Genomic DNA, 19,913 nt, shown 5'->3' with positions numbered 1-19,913 from the left:
ATTTACTATCCCAACACTTATGTACACCAAGTCCATGAGGATTTCAAAACGTATCATCCATCATTATGTGTTGTCACAACCATCTAGCCGGCGCCAAGGAAGTGTGAGACATTTCCTGTGAAAACACCTCGCTGCTCTTTGAGTTGTATAACAATTATTTGCTGCTTCATTTGCCAATAAACATAACCATAATGTATCTTATTATTATGGATGGAGTTTAAAGAATCAAGAGGCAGCACTAAATGCATGTAATGTGCCAGCAAAATTTTTTACAGGTACTATTTTGGTCCTCCTCCCCTGAATCAGTCCTTGTCGAAGTGCTATAATTTTCCAATATTATTCAACCTCTCATTTCAATTTGGCCTGTCTTTTCATTACTACTATCCCAGCTTGCCCAATTTTTTCTAAACTTTGTTTTTGAAGGTGTCCCTATACCGTTACGAATACCTCCTTTAGACAAAGTGCAGCAATAAGAAAATTACAACAACTAAATCCCAGTTAAGTGTCTCACCACCTGTTCCATTTTAATATTTACTCTAACCTTTCATCAGTTGCCCTTACTTGCTTCTTTTCTAATAACATTGCTCCCTCCTGTTTTTTTTTAACTTCACATTGCAGAGAAATTAGATTACTTGCAACCTTCTCCAACATATAATTGGCTACACTGCTGAACCTGCAGGCATGATCTACATTTTACCTCATTTCTTCATTGATCTGTTTACAGTTTTTATCATCCAGAAGCACGGAATCATAAAACTACTGAAAATCAGTATTTATGTTTTCTTCATGAAGTTCAGTTGTATTCTCTAAATAAAGTTCTCTCTGATATCAAGATTAACTGGGCTATATTTTGCACTAATTTAACATAAGCAAATTCATCTAGTTTAACAAGTTCACATAAACATTTAATTAGTTCCATTCTTGCTTATGTCAACTTCTCAACTTCCAGTTCGGGTCAGAAATGCAGAACCTTGAAATACCGTTGAAATTTAAACTGAGTTTGCCCCCTAATACACAAAACCTTTTCAACACCGCCTCCTACATCCACATTACCTTGTTACAAAAATCCTAATCCATATAGAACATAGGACATAAAACAGTACTGCAAGGAAACAGGCTATTTGGCCCACAATGTAGTGCCAAACTAATTAGATAAGTAATTGATGCTCATCTAAACAAAATGCACAATGCCCATATCCTTCCATTGATCAACCTTCTAACCTTGCACCTTGTAACACCTTATTCTGCTATTGTTTTACCTTGTACTACCTCAATGCACTGTTGTAAATATCTGTATGGACAGTATACAAGACAGATTTTCACTATATCTTGGTACATGTGACAATAATAAACCAATTTACATTCATGTGCCCACCTAAGCACTTCTTGAATGCCATGATTGCATTTTCTCCACCTCCACCCTGGACAGTGCATGTCAGGCACCCACCTTGTTGTGTAAAAAAAAAACTTGTTTCATGCATCTCCTTTGAACTTACCCCCCTCTGTCCTTTAATGCACTCTTAATCTGGTATTAGACATTTCGAACCCGGGAAATTTTCTACTAGCTGTCTGTTCTATCTATGTCTCTCGTAATCTATAAATCACAGTTGTTGCATCTCATGATTCTATTTTATCAATTATTTCAATATTGTTTCTCCCTTTGCAAATCTCATCTCACTAAGACTAGACCACACTTTTATCTGCATATGCCTATGGTTTTTCTCCGCCCCAAAACTATCAGTCAACGTCACACCAATAGATAAATCATGGAAATGTTTTTGTAAAAAGGAGATCACTTAACCCATTGAAATAATTTGGCTTCTCGAGCCTGTTCATCTAATCAATAAAATCATGGCTGATTTGATTATAACCTCAACTCTATATTATCATCTACTTTCAGTAATCTTTCACTCTTTTGCCCATCAAGAATCAGTTTCCACCATCCAAACATTCAACTGTCAGTAAAAACAATCTTTCCCTTCTTAAAGGGATAGCACTTGCTTTTTAAAAGCTGTGGCCAATAGTATTATATTCTCCACAAAAGAGAGCATCCTTTTCACATCCATTCTAGCAAGACTGCTCAAGATTAAATACGCAAACAGAAGGAAATCTGCAGATGCTGGAAATTCAAGCAACACACACAAAATGCTGGTGGAACGCAGCAGACCAGGCAGCATCTATAGGGAGAAGTACAGTCAACGTTTCGGGTACAGTCCTGATGAAGAGTCTCGACCCGAAATGTTGACTGTACTTCTTCCTATAGATGCTGCCTGGTCTGCTGCGTTCCACCAGCATTTTGTGTGTGTTGTTCAAGATTGAACACCTTGCCACCTTATAAATTCCAGTGGCTAATCCTGTCCAGCCAATCTCTGCCCATGAATGAAACAAATCAATATCTCATTATGTCCTCTTCCTAACTTCCATACATTTATGTTATCAGCAACCACACCTTTGGTGCCTTTATCCAAGTCCATAATACAAAATATAAAAATATTGAAGCTCCAGCACTGATCCTGAGGTACACCATTCCTTCCATTTTCCCAACCATGAAAACCCCACATGCCTACTCTCCAATTCCTGTCAGCCAGTTTTATATGTACCAATGTGTTACCTCGTCATCAGGAACCATTTATTCAGCCCATTACCCCACTACCTCCCTGTAGACAAGTAAATGACTTCCCTTCAAGTGCTTAACCAAGTCCCTTTTAAATTACACGATTGACTGTGATTTAACCATCCTTAAACACAGCAAGTTCCAGATCTTCACCTCTCTAGTTTAAAACTTTTTCCTTCATATTTTCCAGAATTGATTTGCCCTTCACTTTAAATCTGTATCCCCTAATATTCCATCTACTAAATGAGATTTTCTCTATTGAAACACAATAGGATCTTGTGGACACTATTACATATTCTCTCAACCATTTTTATTCCATGGAAAGAGAAATAAGGTTGTTCATTCTAACCTTGTAGTTCCTTAACCACTGAAATATTATAATAAATCTCTTCTGCGCTCTCTTTAGGACTTTTGCAAAGATTCAGCATAACCAGTCTGTTTTTGCACAGTATGCTTCTATTCATGAAATCCAGAATTCCACATGCACTCTAAATTATGTAATGTCACCTTCAAAGTTTTTAAGCACATAACACAGGTCTTCCTGTTCATATACATCCACTAAATTTGTAACATTACGTCTGTTGGTTATCACCATGCAATTTCTGTCAAAACGTGCTAGCCATGTTGCTGTACCAGAATAGCTCAGAACAGCTCCTATGCCATAAACAAACTCCCTGACAACTACCCTGTTGTTGGATGAATCACAAGTGATAATGAGTCAGCTTACTGGAGTGAGATAGAACACATGGTTGAGTGGTGCCATGACAACAACCTCCATCCACATCAGCAAAATTAAAGAGCTGATTATTGATTTCAGGAAAGGGTAGGAATGCACCAGTCTACACTTGGAGATTGCTGGTGAAGAGAATCATCAGCACTTCTGGGTGTTAGCGTAATGGATGAACTATTCATGGCCAGCACACAAGTGCAATCATAAGGAAAGTGCGTCAGCATCCTTATCATTTTAGGCAGTTAAAGGTGCTTGGCTTGTCACTGAACATCTAACAAACTTTTACAGATGTATTATATTCTGGTACAGCAACTTGTGCAGGAACATGAGAATTCGCACAGAGTTGTGGAGTCTGCTGAATATATAACATGTACATACTTCCCCACCATCAGCAGTATTTATAGGAGGTGCTGCCCCATGAAGGCAATGTCTATAATCAAAGATCCTCATCATTCAGGCCTTGCTATCTTCTTGCAGCTATCATTGGACAGGAGGCACAGAAACCTGAAGTCCCACATCACCAAGTTCAAGAACAGCTACTTCTCTTCAGTCACTTGAAAGAAAAGCCTTAAAGTGGCAAAACCTTAATCAAGACAATTTAACAAGACTATAATTACCTTGCTCACTATGCACTAACATCATTCTTTTGTTCTAATTGTGTTCTTTCTTGAAAAATTATGTATAATGTTTAATTCTCATGAACGTTGCTTATATGATGTTAGATGCTTGTGATCCTGTTGCATTGTTTTTCCATCACACCTGTGCATAAATGTATTTGTTCTATGACAATAAAGCGCAATTTTGATTGTGAAGAAACAATTATTTTCTATTTGTAATTTAATGTTCAATTTGATTTGTATGGTAATCTGTGATGTCACAGCTCAACTTTCAAACGCATTCTTTGTCATGATCATTTTGGTTGAGTCTTAAATATATACTTTTAAGTTTATATTTTCAATTGTGTGGCATGCAAAGGAATCTAGAGTGAGATTTGCTGCAACTACATACCTCAAGACGTTTGACCTGAGTCTTCTCAAATTCCAGTTTGGTTTCAAGTTCACGAATCTTGGCTTCTTGTCTACTCACCAAGGATTTATCTACCATGGATTGTTCTGTAAAATCTAGCTGACTCTGCAATCCTTGTAACTGGAAAAAGTTGCACAGAAAATTGCAATTCAGAATGTATACAGCCATATTGATTAAAACTAATGCAAATTGACTGGAAGTCAGCTGAATAAAACATATTTCCCTTATTCCACATGAATCACTGTTCCTGACAATGGGCTCAAGATACACTTCTTTAATAGTGTACTGTGGCTACAGTATATATAACCTACAGGATGAAATAAACTGTTGATCATGGTGACAATATCTCCCTCTGTTCTTGCTTCCATCACCTGGAAAATTTAAATCAGCTACACAAACATTACTATATCTCACTTTGAAGTTCCGAGCTTTGCTGATTTGGGCAATCATTTCTATGTTTTTTTTTCCCATTGGGAGTGTTATTATAATCATGAAGGTCTCAAACATCATGGGAATTGCAAGTTCACCACCAGCTAGTTCGCTGGTTTATCTGGTTTATTGGCAGGAATGACAGCAGGGGAGCTACATGGCCTCAGTCGTCACGAGAACGAGGCTTCAAGCCGCAGTGTCATCTGTTTGCAGCCATCCAGGACAGAGGCTGAGAAGGTGCCAGACACAGTGTGGCATGCTGAGGTGCTGCTCTCAAGCATTTGCTCAGCGGAAGACAAGCTGTGTTCCACTGCAGACTGCTGTGATAATCACGGACTCAGGGACTAGGACTATATATTGTTTGTGTGATTGTATTGTACTGTTCTCTTAAATGTGCGTTTTGTGCCTTGTGCTGTGAATGTTTGTTGGCACTGCATTTTGCGCCATGGCCTTGGAGTAATACTGTTTCATTTGGCTGTATTTATGCATGGCTGAATGACAATTAAGCTTGAACTTGAACATGGATAATAAATATGTTCCTACCTAATAATTTATTCCTTAATAACAAATAATGAAAATAACTGAACTAATGCAAATATTTGAGATCAGAGGAGAAAGAGTTAAAGGGTAATTGAGAACAACTTCTTTATACAGAGGATAGTGGATATATAGAATGTGCTGCCAGAGGAAGTGGTAGAAGTAGATACAATTACAACATTTGGTGTTGCCATCTGGTGTTCACTCGGTGGAAGAACAAGCTGGATCAGGCCACCTTACCATCAATCTAATTGTGCCGTGCAGGGACTTAAGCTAAATTATTACCTTTTTTCTCTTTGTAACTGATTCTGTTCTGAAATTCTAACCATATGTGCTATGTACAGTGCACTGTGTACTTCTGGCATTGTCTTTTGCACCTTAGCACTGGTGGAAGACTGTTTTGTTTGGCTATATTCATGTATGGTTCAATGATAATTGAACCATATGTGAATATAGCCATAATGGAAAGGTTTATAGTGATATTGGCCAAATGTTGGGAAATGGGACTAACTCAGGTAGGCATCCTGCTCAGTACGGACTAGTTTGAGCTGAAGGGCCTGTTTCCAGGTTGTCTAACTTGATGAATTTATTGTTGACACACAAAACAGTATTATTTCAAAAATATTTCTCATCTTCTAACAGTGATATCATAGTTTTCTGATAGATGGTAAAACAAATATTCCAGGACTTTACTGATCAGGTCACTTGGCTGTCATACAGATTTGAAAAATATAGGTCTTTTGTACCTAACCAGTAACTACGCAAATGATACTCAGCGTGGCTATTTAAACAATGTTCTAGTTTTAATTTAAAAGGGGTTATTCCACCCTAGTGAAGGAAATCTATGTTATTTTAAACCTTTAAATTACATGATACTTTGATCAGCATTGTTTGTACAGAAATGCTGAATACCATGCCAAGTTTGGAATACATGATGCACACATTCGTTTCATACAGAAAGTTCCAAGACTGCCAGGAAAACAATTGGCGTGGAACATCTTCTGAATATTCTCTTCATCATTCTTATCTTCACATAAATATTGGAGTGATTTTTTTTGTGATAATCAGGAAATGCAAGTTTTCTTTCCTTCAAAGCAAGTGACTTGTAATGACAGAGCTTCAAATATTTACTACTGAATCTAAAGATCATAATAACTAAGGCAGGCTGTTCAGCCCATATTCATTTATTAATCTAGAAAGAGATTAAATTCTAATCAGTTAAATTCGAATTCCGTTACTTGACTTAGTTTAATTTATTAGAAAATATTTACATTATTTATTTAAAAATGTTGGTGACAAATTATTTATTTGTATTTATTTGTCCATCTCTAACTGCCCACGAGGAGGTGGTGGTGAGCTTTCTCCTTGAATTGCTAAAGTATTCCAATAGTGGAATCCATTTGTAATCCACTGGCAATCAAGCACTGCAATATTTATCTAAGTCAGAATGGGGCCTTGAAGATGGTAATGTTTCTATTTGCTTATTGCTCTTATCCTCCTTAAGGGTAAATGCTGTAGATTTGGGAAATATTGTTGAAGTATTCCTGGTAAATAACTGTAATGCCTTTCATTGATGCTGCAAATTACACCCACCATTTAGAGGTAAATGTGGATCAGATGCTGATCAAATAGACTGTTTAAAGTTGTACAGTGACAAGCTCTGCATTCAGGAAAGTAGAAAATGTTCCATTAAAGATTTATCTTGTATCTTGCAGAAATGAGGCAAAGGATTTGGTGAAATAAGCAGTGAGTCACTCATTCAAGGTTAACCACTCTCCAGCCTGTGCTTGAAATTAATTAATGTGGCTGATCCAATTAAGTTTCTGGTCAATGGTGAATACTTGAACTTAGATGATAAAAATACCAACAAATGTCAGAGGCAGATAATTAAACCCTCCCTTCATGAAGGCTGTACTTGTTTGCCATTTATGGGGCATGAATGTTACTTGCCAAATGCTATACCTGAATATTGTCTAGGTATTGCAGCATGACAACACAGATTATGACAATAGAATAAACCATAAAACAGCAAGATGCATACCTTTTCTTGCAATTCTTGTTTTTCTTTATAGGCATCATCTAGTTGTGACTGCAGTTCATTAATCTGGGCCAGATCCCTAGATGACTGTAGAAATATTTAGTTTTATAAATACAAACTTGAAAAAAATTAAATTTCAGGAATTAAGGAGGCAAGGTTGAGCTGTAAATAGCTTATTCTTCTAAAAACAAGTCCACTTTGTTTGAAAATATAACAAAACACAATTATTACAGTCCAATGATCATCATTCACCAGCCCCTGGATCATGCATCAGACTGGTCCTCAGTGTGACCCAGGGCAACAGATTGCTACTTCCAGAATATGACAGAATAGCTTTGATAACAATGGAATTACCACCTCTACACTTAATGCCTGTCAAAGCTATCAATGTTGCTAAAGGTCTTTAACATTCACAAATATTTAAAACTTATTAGGGACCTATTAAAAATTAAGTCAAAAAGTGTTTTAAAATGTAAAAGTTGGAAGATAGTACATATGGACACAGTGTATTTAAAAACACTTTTACAGACTTAAATAAAAAGGTACTTTACCTAAGCAGACAATTTCTCCCATTCATTTTAACAGGCCTGCATACTTATACCTAATTAACCTGGTACAGGTTTAGGGAATACATATATCAGCCTGAAAGCTGGCAAAACTATTGAAATTGACATTGCCCTGTTGACTGCATGAGGAGTTTAGTATTGTTTTGGGCTTATAGCCAGCACTCTAATGAATGGAAGGCTCCTTTACAGCCTCTTCTGGGGAATGGTCCTGTTACAAGCTTGTTCAATGGAAAATCTGACCCATTCTATGCCTTAGATGGACTTAAATTATATCACTTACATAATAGTACCAAATTAGTCATTTTTTAAATAAAATGCATTGTGTCTTTTTCAGTACAAATCATATTTTACCCTGCAAACCAGATAAAGGGCAGGAAGTCAGTAAAGTCATTAAGAAAAATATCCAATACTACTTACCTGAGCTACTATGGCTTTGTGTTTCTTCATGAGTTCATTCATATCTTCTTGGTCTTCCTCAAGTCGGCTCTGTAGCTCATTTTTTTCACGTTGAAGACGACTCAACTGCTCTTCCAGCTGTAGGAGAATATAGTTGTGAATTGTAAATGGATTTGAATGAAACTATTCAAATTTCAAACTAATTCAAACTAATATTTCTCTTAACTTGTGAGAGAAGCTGGTTCCCATGCAAGGTTGGAAATAGTGTACTGGAGATTGAGAATGCCGATCCACTTGGTCAATAATGTGCGCTCCCTGATGATCTTTAAATATGATTATATGATCTTATGCATTTGATTGAACAGACATGTCACTTCATTTACTTCTTCATCCAAAAGGCATGACCTCTATTGCCTTCAGCATTGGAATATACCATTCCAGGAATGGACACAAATCACTGGTGGAGCTTGCATCCACATATTTCTGACTTGGAAGAGACAGCGCTTGAAACTGATCTGCAGTTATACTAGCAACACACACAAAATGCTGGTGGAACACAGCAGGCCAGGCAGCATCTATAAGGAGAAGCACTGTTGACATTTCGGGCCGAGACTGAAGGTGTCCTGATGAAGGGTCTCGGCCCGAAACATCGACAGTGCTTCTCCTTATAGATGCTACCTGGCCTGCTGTGTTCCACCAGCGTTTTGTGTGTGCTGCTTGAATTTCCAGCATCTGCAGATTTCCTCGTGTTTGCATTTATACTACATGTTTTCAAAATAAGAAATAGAAACAGAAGTGTCCCTCCAGCCTTTGTGCCTCATACGCTATTCAGTAAGGAACACATACTTTCTTGCAATAATCCTAGATGATGTCCTGATTCCCTCAATACCCAAAATTCTATTCATCTCATTGTTAAATAAGAACTGCTGGAAGCGTCTATTCTGTGCTGTATCTCAATAAAAAAAATTAACAAATATTGACAGTGGATCCAATTCCAAAATTACAAGAATGACTTCTTGGCACTTGGCCAGATGGGATTATTTTGTGAACAAGACATACCCAGGCAATGTTGTTTAACTATACTAGAAAAACATAGCTAGAGCAGATTTTCAGCAAAGCAGCTGAGATATTGTTTGGTCCAATATCTTTTCTTGTTCCAGTGCCCTCAGGCTTTTCTTAAATGGTAAAGTTAATTAGATTAGGCTCAAAATGGGCTTCTGCGACAGTGGGAAGCTCCAGAGAAAATCCCGGCAGAAGCTGACATTGATCATCCACTTGGCCCTTCTAGTTGAAGACTGTCACAAATGTTATGCCAAGTTCTGTCAGTGTGAAGCTGCTGCCTCCCATTAGCTGTTTAATTGTCAATTTCCACTCGCCCAACCCACCATTCACAACTCGATTTGGCAGAAATGTAAAACTCCTATCTTATCTGGTGGTTGTGAGATTGTTAGTATTTGCTGTTAGCATACATATGGCCCTGTGCTGCAATTTTACCAGTTTGCACATACATGAAAGCATGTCTAGTTCTTCTAGCACCATAGGCCTTTCACGTGAATGTGCTGCACCCCTTTAGTACAATTTCAAAGCCGCGCATGTAGTTTCAGCCAATGTTTATCCCTCAGCTAACAATACCTTAAACATACTATCACCTGTGTAAGCTTGCTACATGCAAATTTGGTACTAGGCCTTCCTACATTATTAAAGTGACTACCTCTCAAAAGTATTGTATTGGCTTCTGCTATTCAAGAATTGAAATACCTTGTACTATACAAAAGTTATATAAATAAAAATGGGTGGCTAAGACATTTGCACAGTACTATATTTGTTAATATTGAGTGGTGAGTGAGTTTGTAAATCTAGTGGGAAGGAAGGATGTTGGGAATGGTGAAGATAGAGCGCTACAGGAGGGATGTGGTACAGGTGGCAGAAAAGGAATGCCAGGGGAAAGGGGTGGTGAAGATACAAACACACTCAGCCCTAAGACACCAGGCAAGGTAATTTTATTCCAAACAATTGGTTTATTAATTGCAGGATGCCTCTTTGGCACTTTCTTCTCCTTTCCCCTTTTCCCAACCATGATTCCCCTCTCTCTGCCCCCTTCCCACTCTTAGTCCACAATAGAGACCAATATCAGAATCAGGTTTATGATCTATCAGGTTTATGATCTATCATGTCTCATTAAATTATTTTTTTTACCACAGCAGTACAGTGCAATGTGTAAAATTACTACAGTACTGTGCAAAGGTCTTAGGCACCCTTGTTATATTAGAACGTTAGAAAGTTTTTGACAAGAACAGGACATTTGGCTCAACAAAGCCAACCAAATTCCTATTCACGTAATGTGTTGAAATAACTATCAAGTTTAGGTTTGAAAGTCTCTAAGGTACTACTCTCAACTACACAACTAGGTAATTTGCTCCATGTGCCCACATCTCACTGTGTAAAGAAAGCTTCCTGATGTTAGTCTGAAATCTCCCTTTAACCAGTCTCCACCTATGGCCCCATGTCCTTGTTGCTGGACTAATTTTGATGTAGCAGCTGGCATCCACTTTACTTATACCCTTAACGATTTTGAACACTTCTATCATATCCCCTCTCATTCTATGTCTACTTAGGCTAAAAAGATTTAATTCTTTCAATATTTCTTCATAGTTCATGCCCTGCACACCTGGAATGAGTCTAGTCATGCTTCTCTGAACTCTCTTCAGTGCCTTCACATCCCTTACACAATATGGTGACCGATACTGAACACAGTACTCAAGGTGTGGCCTCACAAGCACATTACACAGCTTCAGGAGAACATCTCTAGACTTCAATTCTACTGAACGGATTACATAGCCCAATATTCTATCAACCTTCCTAATCAATTCTGTGTATTGTCTAGATGTTGATTGTGATGAGTCTACCAGGACATCCAAATCCTTCTCATACAGTGCACTTTCTAACTCAAGACCCCCCCATTGCATATTTATGTCTAATATTTCTACTTCCTACTTACATGAAATTTCATCTGCTATACATCTGCCCACAGCTGGATTTTGTTTAGATCTAACTGTATTGATTCTGCTGCCTGAACATTATCAGCCCGTTCCCCCTAATTTTGTGTCATCTGTAAACTTTACTAGTTTATTTGTTCTGTGCTTATCTAAATCATTAATGTAAATTAGAAACAGCAGCAGCCCTGAAAGTCCTCCCTGTGGAACCCTACTTTTAAAATGATCCTCTCACCATAACTTGTTTTTCTTTGTTTTTGAACCAATTCTGCACCCATTCACACACCTTACCCTGAATCTCTACCTCCTATAATTTGATTGTTAACCTTTTGTGGGGTCCCCTGTCAATAGCCTTCTGAAAGTCTAAGTAAATGACATCAACCACTCTATTATCATCATAAATTTTAATTGTCTCTTCATAGAACTCCGGCATATTAGTAAAACATGATTTCCCCTTTCTGAACCCATGCTGGTTTTCTGCTAATATACCTGTTCTTATCAGCTGCTTTTCCATGTTATTTCCATTATTTTACCTATGATACATGTTAAGTTTACTGGTCTATAGTTACCAGTGTTATGAATGATGAACAGACCTGATGGACAATTATGGTGATTCGGGATAATAGTCCCTTATCTGCTCTGGTTGTGTAGATAACCAGATGGGAAACCAGCAGAGATGGAAATAGACAAATTTCTAAAAAACCTGACTTCAGGGGCATTAGAGGATTCCAGGAAGGTGGAATTGGTGAGTGTTGCAAGACGATTGAATCTCTCGGCGGTGAAACCGGCGATGAGAAAATTGGAAATACAGAGAGCAATAGCTGAGTATTATGTATCCCAAGGTGTGTTTCCGTCGGGGGCATTGGACCTGTTCCCTGAGATGAAACCAGTCGAGGGTGAGGTTCAGTTACAGGTGGAAAGATTAAGGTTGGCTGCGGAGAAGGAGAAAAGGGAGCATGAGTTCCAGATAAAGGAGTTGGAGGCTGCAAGGCAGAGAGAAGATGCTGCAAGACAGAGAGAGGAAGCTGAAAGGCAGAGGGAGGAAAGAGAGAAAGAGAGGCAGCATGAGCTGGAAATGGAGAAGTTAAAGGCATCGCAGGGAAGAGACCGGGCAGCCAACCCAAATGAGGGGTTCAAGATTGGTCAGGAGATCCAGTTGGTACCTCCATTCGAGGAGATGGACGTTGATAAGTTCTTCCTCCATTTTGAGGAAGTGACTGTGAATCAGAAATGGCCTGAGAGAAAATGGGCTGTACTGTTACAGAGCGTACTTAGGGGGGAGGCTCAGCAAGCGTATTCGACATTGTCCATGGATGAGTCTAAGGATTATGAGGAAGTAAAAAGGGCTATACTGAGGAGTTAAGAGTTGGTGCCAGAGACATACCGGCAGAAGTTCCGGAACTTGAGAAAGCCGTGGAAGCACACGTATTTAGAGTTTGCCCGTGAGATGCAAATGTATTGTGAGCGTTGGTGCGCCTCAAAAGGGGTTGTTGGAGATTATGATAAACTGTTACAGTTAATATTGATGGAGCAGTTCAAAGGTTGTATCCCTGAGAGCATGAAGACGTATTTGGATGAGAAGGAGACAGAGACTCTGTCTACAACTGCCAAATTAGCAGACGAGTATGCTTTAACCCACAAGTCAAAGTTTTGCTCAAACAAGAGCTATCAGAGAGGCAGTAGGGACGGCAGGGAAAGCCCACCGGCTAAGACAGAGAATAAGTCGGGAGCTAGTGGAAAAGGTAAGGGGGAGGAAAAACAGGCTGGCAGGAAGGTTCCCAACTTTACATGTTATAATTGTGGGAAAGCTGGTCATATAGCATCTAAGTGCTTTGCTCCGAAGAAGGAGAAGGGAAAAGGGAAAACTGCAATCCCTACAGGTGGAAATACAAGTCGGTCAGTAAATCAATGAGGAAGGCAAAGGTAGATAGAGCACAAGAGGGGCGTGAGAAGTTTATCTCGGAAGGGACGGTGTCTGTGAAGGAGGGAGTTCCAGTGCGGATCTGGAGGGATACTGGGGGTGATCAGTCATTGATTCTAAGGAAAGTGGTAGATTTCGGTCCTGAGATTGAGACTGGGGAGGTTGTGTTAAGAGGTATCGGAAAAGGGACCGAGGCCGTACCTTTGCACAGGATATTTCTGAAATGTGACCTGGTATCTGGACCAGTCGAAATAGGGGTGCGGTCGAAACTACCGATGGACGGCGTGGACGTCCTACTTGGTAACGATCTGGCAGCTGGTGATGTGTATTCAGCAGTGAAGCTGACAAGTAAGCCTGTAAGTGCTGAGGACCCGCCCATAGATTCCAAGATTTATCCTGCATGCGCAATCACTCACAGCATGTCTAGAAAGGCGGCTGAGAAAGGAGCCAGTTTAAATGAGTCCAGTGTTGATTTAGCGGAGACATTTTTGCCAACCTTATATGAAAAGGGGTTACCGGATGAGAAGGAAAAGGATAGTGGATCTAAGGAGAGTAACGGAGAGGAGGTAGATCTACCATTAGCAAGGAGGGATTTTATAAAGGAACAGAGTTGTGATGAGGAGCTTGTGGCATTGAAAGAATCAGCTCTTTCTGAAGTAGAAATTGATAAGGAACCAGGGGGATACTATCTGAAGGAGGGAGTGTTAATGAGGAAGTGGAGGCCGACCACGGTGCCAGTCAATGAGGACTGGGCGGTGGTACACCAGGTGGTGGTTCCGAAGGTTTATCAGGATGAACTTTTGAACTTGGCTCACAAGGGACCTCTAGGTGGACATTTGGGAGTAAGGAAGACAGTAGATAAGGTTATGAAAGATTTTCATTGGCCAAACATGAGGAAGGATATTGTTGACTACTGTAAAAGGTGCCATACTTGTCAGGTGGTAGGAAAGCCAAATCAGGTTATCCCTAAGGCACCTCTCAGACCCATACCTGCCTTTGGGGAGCCTTTTTCCCGAATCATCGTGGATTTTGTGGGTCCTTTGCCTACAACTGCGAGCAGGTGGCAGTATGTCATGACCATGATGTGTGCTGCTACTTGATTCCCAGAGGCTATGCCCCTGGGGAACATTAGGACTCCTGCGGTGGTAAAGGCCCTCATTAAATTTTTCACCACGGTAGGGTTACCTACAGAGATACAGTCAGATCAGGGAAGTACCTTCACTTCCCATGCATTTCAGCAAATGTTGACACAGATGGGAGTTAAACAAATTCTAGCCTCTGCATACCACCCGGAATCTCAAGGAGCGTTGGAAAGATTCCACGCGACTTTAAAGACCATGATTAAAACTTACTGTCAGGAAAACACTCGACACTGGGATGACGCATTACCACTTCTGTTATTTGCAGTGAGGGACACGGTTCAGGAATCTCTGGGGTTCAGTCCATTTGAGCTCGTTTTTGGTCACAGGCCCAGAGGACCTTTAACCTTACTCAAAGAAAAAATGGTCTAGTCCAAACATGCAAGTCAATGTGTTTGACTATGTTTTGAGGTTCTGTGAAAGGCTCCATAAAGTTTGTGAGTTTGCAAAGCAAAATCTTAAAGACTCCCAGACTAAAATGAAACAATGGTATGATAAACGAGCCCGAGAGCAAGAATTTCAAGTGGGCGATAAGGTTTTGGTCCTGTTCCCTGTAGTTACCAACCCCCTACAGGCGAGGTTTCAAGGGCCGTACAAAGTGATTAAGAAACTAGACTCGCTGAATTATGTGATCGAAACACCTGATAGGCGAAAGCCGAGCCAGTTGGTTCATGTTAACATGCTCAAAGGTTATCATGACACGACCCCCACGGTGGTCGGCGTTGTTGCGAAGACCGATGAGGCAGAAAGGATTGATAAGGAGGGGCCTGAGCGTTTTGAAAAGATAAGCATAGTACCCGACAGACTAGAGAACTCTGTTATTTTGGCCAACTTTGCTGATAAAGTCAGTCATTTGGAGCCTGCACAAAGACAGCAGCTGACACAGCTAATTAACCGGCATGCAGATTTATGCCCAGATGTTCCCAGGAGGTGCAAAGTAACAGAGCATGATGTTATTGTTACCTCAGCCCAGCCGATTAAACAATCCCCTTATCGGATGAATTTGGAAAAGAACAAGCTAGTGGAAAAAGAAATTGAGCATATGCTAGCTGCTGGTATTATTCGTGAATCTTCCTCTGCATGGACATCTCCATGCGTGGTTGTACCGAAGCCAGACGTAGTATAAGATTCTGTACAGATTACAGAAAGGTGAATGCCATCACACAAACATATGCTTATCCTCTCCCTAGGGTGGAGGATTGTATTGATAAAGTGGGAAAAGCGAGATACATCACTAAGACTGACCTGCTAAAGGGATACTGGTGTGTTCCTTTAACTGACAGGGCTCGAGAAACTTCAGCCTTTGTCACACCATCAGGGTTCTATGAATACAATGTGTTGCCATTTGGAATGAAAAACGCTCCAGGGACATTTCAAAGAATGATTGACGCTGTGATTAAAGGGTTAACAAACACAAAAGCTTATATTGACGATGTAGTGGTCTGGAGTGATACATGGGATGAACACCTTGAGGCTGTGGAGAAGCTATTTAAATGAATGTCTGCAGCCCATCTCACAGTGAACCTCGCAAAGAGTGAGTCTGGCCATGCCACGATCACGTACCTGGGGTATGTGGTAGGACAGGAGCAGTTGGCTCCTGTGCAGGCTAAAGTACAGGCTATTTCCGAGGTTCCTGTCCCAACAAATAAGAGGGCACTGAGAAGGTTTTTGGGCATGGTGGGGTACTATCGGAAATTTTGTAAGAACTTTGTGGATGTTGCCCTCCCACTTACAAAACTCCTACGGAAGGAGGAAAAATTTGAGTGGAGCAGTCCTTGTCAGGAAGCTTTTGAGAAGTTGAAAACCATACTGTGCCATCACCCTGTGTTAAAAGCACCTGACCTTTTGAAACCTTTCTCCCTGGCGACTGATGCAAGTGATGAGGCTGCAGGGGCAGTCCTATTACAGAAAGCAGGGGATGGAGTGGAACACCCAGTGGCGTATTTCTCTCGAAAGTTCAATGTGCATCAGAGAAATTACTCCACTGTGGAAAAAGAATTGTTGGCACTTAGCTTGGCGATACAGCGTTTTGAGGTCTACATTTGTTCAGCACGGAGACCATTAATTGTTTATACTGATCACAACCCCTTGGTATTTTTGGCTAACATGAAAAATAAAAATAGGAGGTAACTAAGTTGGAGTCTGTTGTTACAGGAATTCGATATTAAAATACAACATGTAAAGGGGAGTGACAATGTAATTGCTGATCATCTATCCAGATGTTAATTTGAAAATGTATCTGTATTACTCTTGTTGTTAAACCCGCTTCTGTATTTTGTTAAATTCTGTAATTCAGTAATGTGCTTTATTAGTTAATTTTCACCTTGGTGAAAATTTCCAGAAGGATGGGGGTGTTATGAGTGTTGAACAGACCTGATGGACAACGAGGTGCAGAGTTAACCATTCCCAACCCCCCCCCCTCCTGAGAACTACGAACTATTGCTGTTGTTATGCTGCTCATGATAGAGAGAGACGAAACACAGGCACGAACATTTGCTACAGATGAGAGAGAGAGAGAGAGACTGTTGATTTATTATGACTCTTCCTGGAGTATTTACTTACACTACAAGGACGTTACTTTGCTTGTTAACATTCCTCAGGAGATAGCAGGAGTGGCCTGATTTGATGGACACAGTCATTCAGAGATGATGGATAGCTGAGACCCTGTGAGTGGGGATAAAAAGACAGGTCTGGAGAGACACTCTTCAGACACACCAGTGGACACTGATTGAGTGTTGGAACCCACAGGAAAGGTGGGGGGCTTCGGAGACCGAACCAGGAGATCCGTCAGTAAAACTCACAGTGTTACAGCAGGGCCGGTGGGGACTTGTGTGAGTGTCCACTCATGCCAGAGTGACGAGTCCACCACAGAAGAACGGTCTTGCTGAAGGATGGAGGGGTCATAGCTGAATGACCACCACAACAACAGTGCAACGGAATCAAAAGGCAACAGGAAGGTTTGCTGACTGCAGCTGCTTAATCTCTCGCTCTATCTCTCTCCAACGATTACAACACAACAAGCATAACTACCTCAGCACTCATGAACTGAACTGAACTTTATACTTTTCTATGACAATTCATTTACCCTTAGTCATCGATAGAGCTTGTTTATTATTGCTTATTATTATTCCTACACTTTTAGGTTTATTACTGCTAACTTGTGTTATATGTATATTTGCATTATTGGTATTGTTTTGCTTATTTTACTAATAAACACTTTTGAATATAGTACCACCAGACTCCAACAGATACTTCTATCTTTGCTGGTCTGACACCCAGTTACGGGGTACGTAACACCAGGGTCAGGGTCACCCTTCTTACACACCAGGACAATGTTAGCCCACTTCCAGTCCTTGCAGCTTCTTCCGATCTTGGACAGGACAACTTCCATAACAGGTTGTGATGCACCCTAGAAGAATGCTTTCTATGGTGCATCTATAAAAATTAGTGAGGGTTTTAGGGGACAGGCCAAATTTCTTCAGCTTTCTCAGGAAGTAAAGGCGCTGGTGGGCCTTCTTGGCAGTGAACTCTGCTTGGTTAGACCAAGTCAGGTCACTTGTGATATTCACACCGAGGAACTTAAAGCTTTTGACCTGTTCCACCTGTGCACCACCGATGAAGATGGGGTCGTGCGGTCCACTACTCCTTCTGAAGTCAACAACCAATTCCTTTGTCTTGCTGACGTTGAGGGATAGGTTATTGTCTTAGTACCATGCCACCAGGTTCTTAATTTCCTCTCTGTACATTTTTATATGCCCTACAGTTAACATCATTACTATTTTTCTGTATTTCTTATGTTATGCCGTTGGCCCCCTCCTTTGTGAAAATCGCAAGAACTCTAGTTAAGGGGGGTCAACTGACCCAAGAGGGAGACGTGCGAAAGACCACGTTCTTCCAAGACGCAGAATAAAAGTGACTTTGACTATTGTCTCATGGAGACCACCTGAAAAGCCCTCGGGCAAAGTGGGCTGGTTGAGAGAGAGATCGCATTACCTGCAACTTGATTGACACCTGCGATCTCGTGAAGAAGTATAAAGGCGGGTCTGAGGGGAGGACCCTCAGATGCACCAAGGAAACACACGAAGGAGAAACGCTAGAAATCCTGCGACAGCGTTTTAATAGCTACAGCCGGTGGTGGGGTTCGTGTGCGTCCTTCCCTTGCCTGGGATTGGCGACTTCACCACGGAAGACGGCCTAGCTACAGGGGAAGCCACAGATGAGAGTCCATTCCCCCAACGAGACTTCCGACTACCTCCTACAGGTTGGAAAACCTGTCGGGTAAATGCCTCATGTTCTCTGTCTTTCTAACTAAACGTGCACCAATGCGACACTTCTGCCGACAACTAAGTGAAACTGCCGTGATCTAAAAGACTTTTAGCTATCCAGTGAACGATATAAAATCTACATTACCCCTAGACGACGATCGAGCTTGTGTTTTGAATGATTATTATTACATCGGTGTTTTAGATTGAGTTTTGATGATCTGAATGTTTTGTATTAACCATACGTTTGTGCCCTTGTTGAATAAAACGGTTGAAAATAGTAGCATCCGACTCAGCTGATCCATCTATCTTTGCTGGTAAGTTACCTGGTTACGGGGTTTTCGTAACACTTATATAGCTGTCTTTTCTACAATAGTTTTTATGTATATCTTTATTCATCCATGCAGTTGATCTATTGTTTTTATTGCTTCTCCCAACCTTGAGTAAGAACATTTCCTGTACTAAGCATATTATCTCTTTAAATCAACCCCATTGTCCCTCAACTGACTCAACATCAAGCAGTTCCTTTCAATTTACCTTCTGAAGTTTTTGCCTTTCTGAAATTCAATCTAATGGCTTTAGTTTTACAGATAAACTCTCCCAATAAACTTTGAGATTAACAATATCTGATCACTTAAAAACATAGAAAACCTACAGCACAATATAGGCCCTTTGGCCCACAAAGTTGTGCCGAACATGTCCCTACCTTAGAAATTACTAGGTTTCCCCATAACCCTCTATTTTTCTAAGCTCCATGTACCTATCCAAAAGTCTCTTAAAAGATCCTATCATACCCACCTCCACCACCGTTGCCAGCAGCCCATTCCACACACTCACCACTCTCTGAGTAAAAAACTTACCCCTGACATCTCCTCTGTATCTACTCCCCAGCACCTTAAACCTGTGTCCTCTTCTGGCAACCATTTCAGCCCTGGGAAAAAAGCCTCTGACTATCAACACGATCAATGCCTCTCATCATCTTATACACATCTATCAGGTCACCTCTCATCCTCCGTCGCTCCAAGGAGAAAAGGCCAAGTTCACTCAACCTATTCTCATAAGGCATGTTCCCCAATCCAGGCAATGTCCTTGTAGATCTCCTCTGCACCTTTTCTATGGCTTCCACAGTGAGGTGTAGTGAGGTGACCAGAACTGAGCACAGTACTTGTTCCTAAAGGCTCAACAACTTCCGTACTCAAAACTCTATCCTGAATGTTAATATCCTGAATATCAAATCTTGGCAGACCTCCCCTCTTGATGGT

At 40.5% G+C, this 19,913-nt stretch overlaps 1 protein-coding gene across 14 annotated transcripts in view; it reads right to left on the bottom strand.

Annotated features, from left to right (window-relative positions):
• myo18ab (myosin XVIIIA b) overlaps positions 1-19,913 on the bottom strand; it is a 218,052-nt gene that overhangs the window by 25,574 nt on the left and 172,565 nt on the right. For all 14 annotated transcript variants that reach the window (XM_073053423.1, XM_073053424.1, XM_073053414.1 and 11 more), the window contains 3 exons: positions 8,358-8,474; positions 7,378-7,461; positions 4,353-4,490 (listed from right to left, as the gene is read on the bottom strand). In XM_073053423.1, the coding sequence (XP_072909524.1) occupies positions 4,353-4,490; positions 7,378-7,461; positions 8,358-8,474 (339 nt within the window). The remainder of the gene's footprint in view (positions 1-4,352; positions 4,491-7,377; positions 7,462-8,357; positions 8,475-19,913) is intronic.

Source organism: Hemitrygon akajei, chromosome 8, assembly GCF_048418815.1.
Source record: "Hemitrygon akajei chromosome 8, sHemAka1.3, whole genome shotgun sequence".
Classification (NCBI taxonomy): domain Eukaryota; kingdom Metazoa; phylum Chordata; class Chondrichthyes; order Myliobatiformes; family Dasyatidae; genus Hemitrygon; species Hemitrygon akajei.
This window is presented reverse-complemented; position numbering and strand designations above follow the sequence as displayed.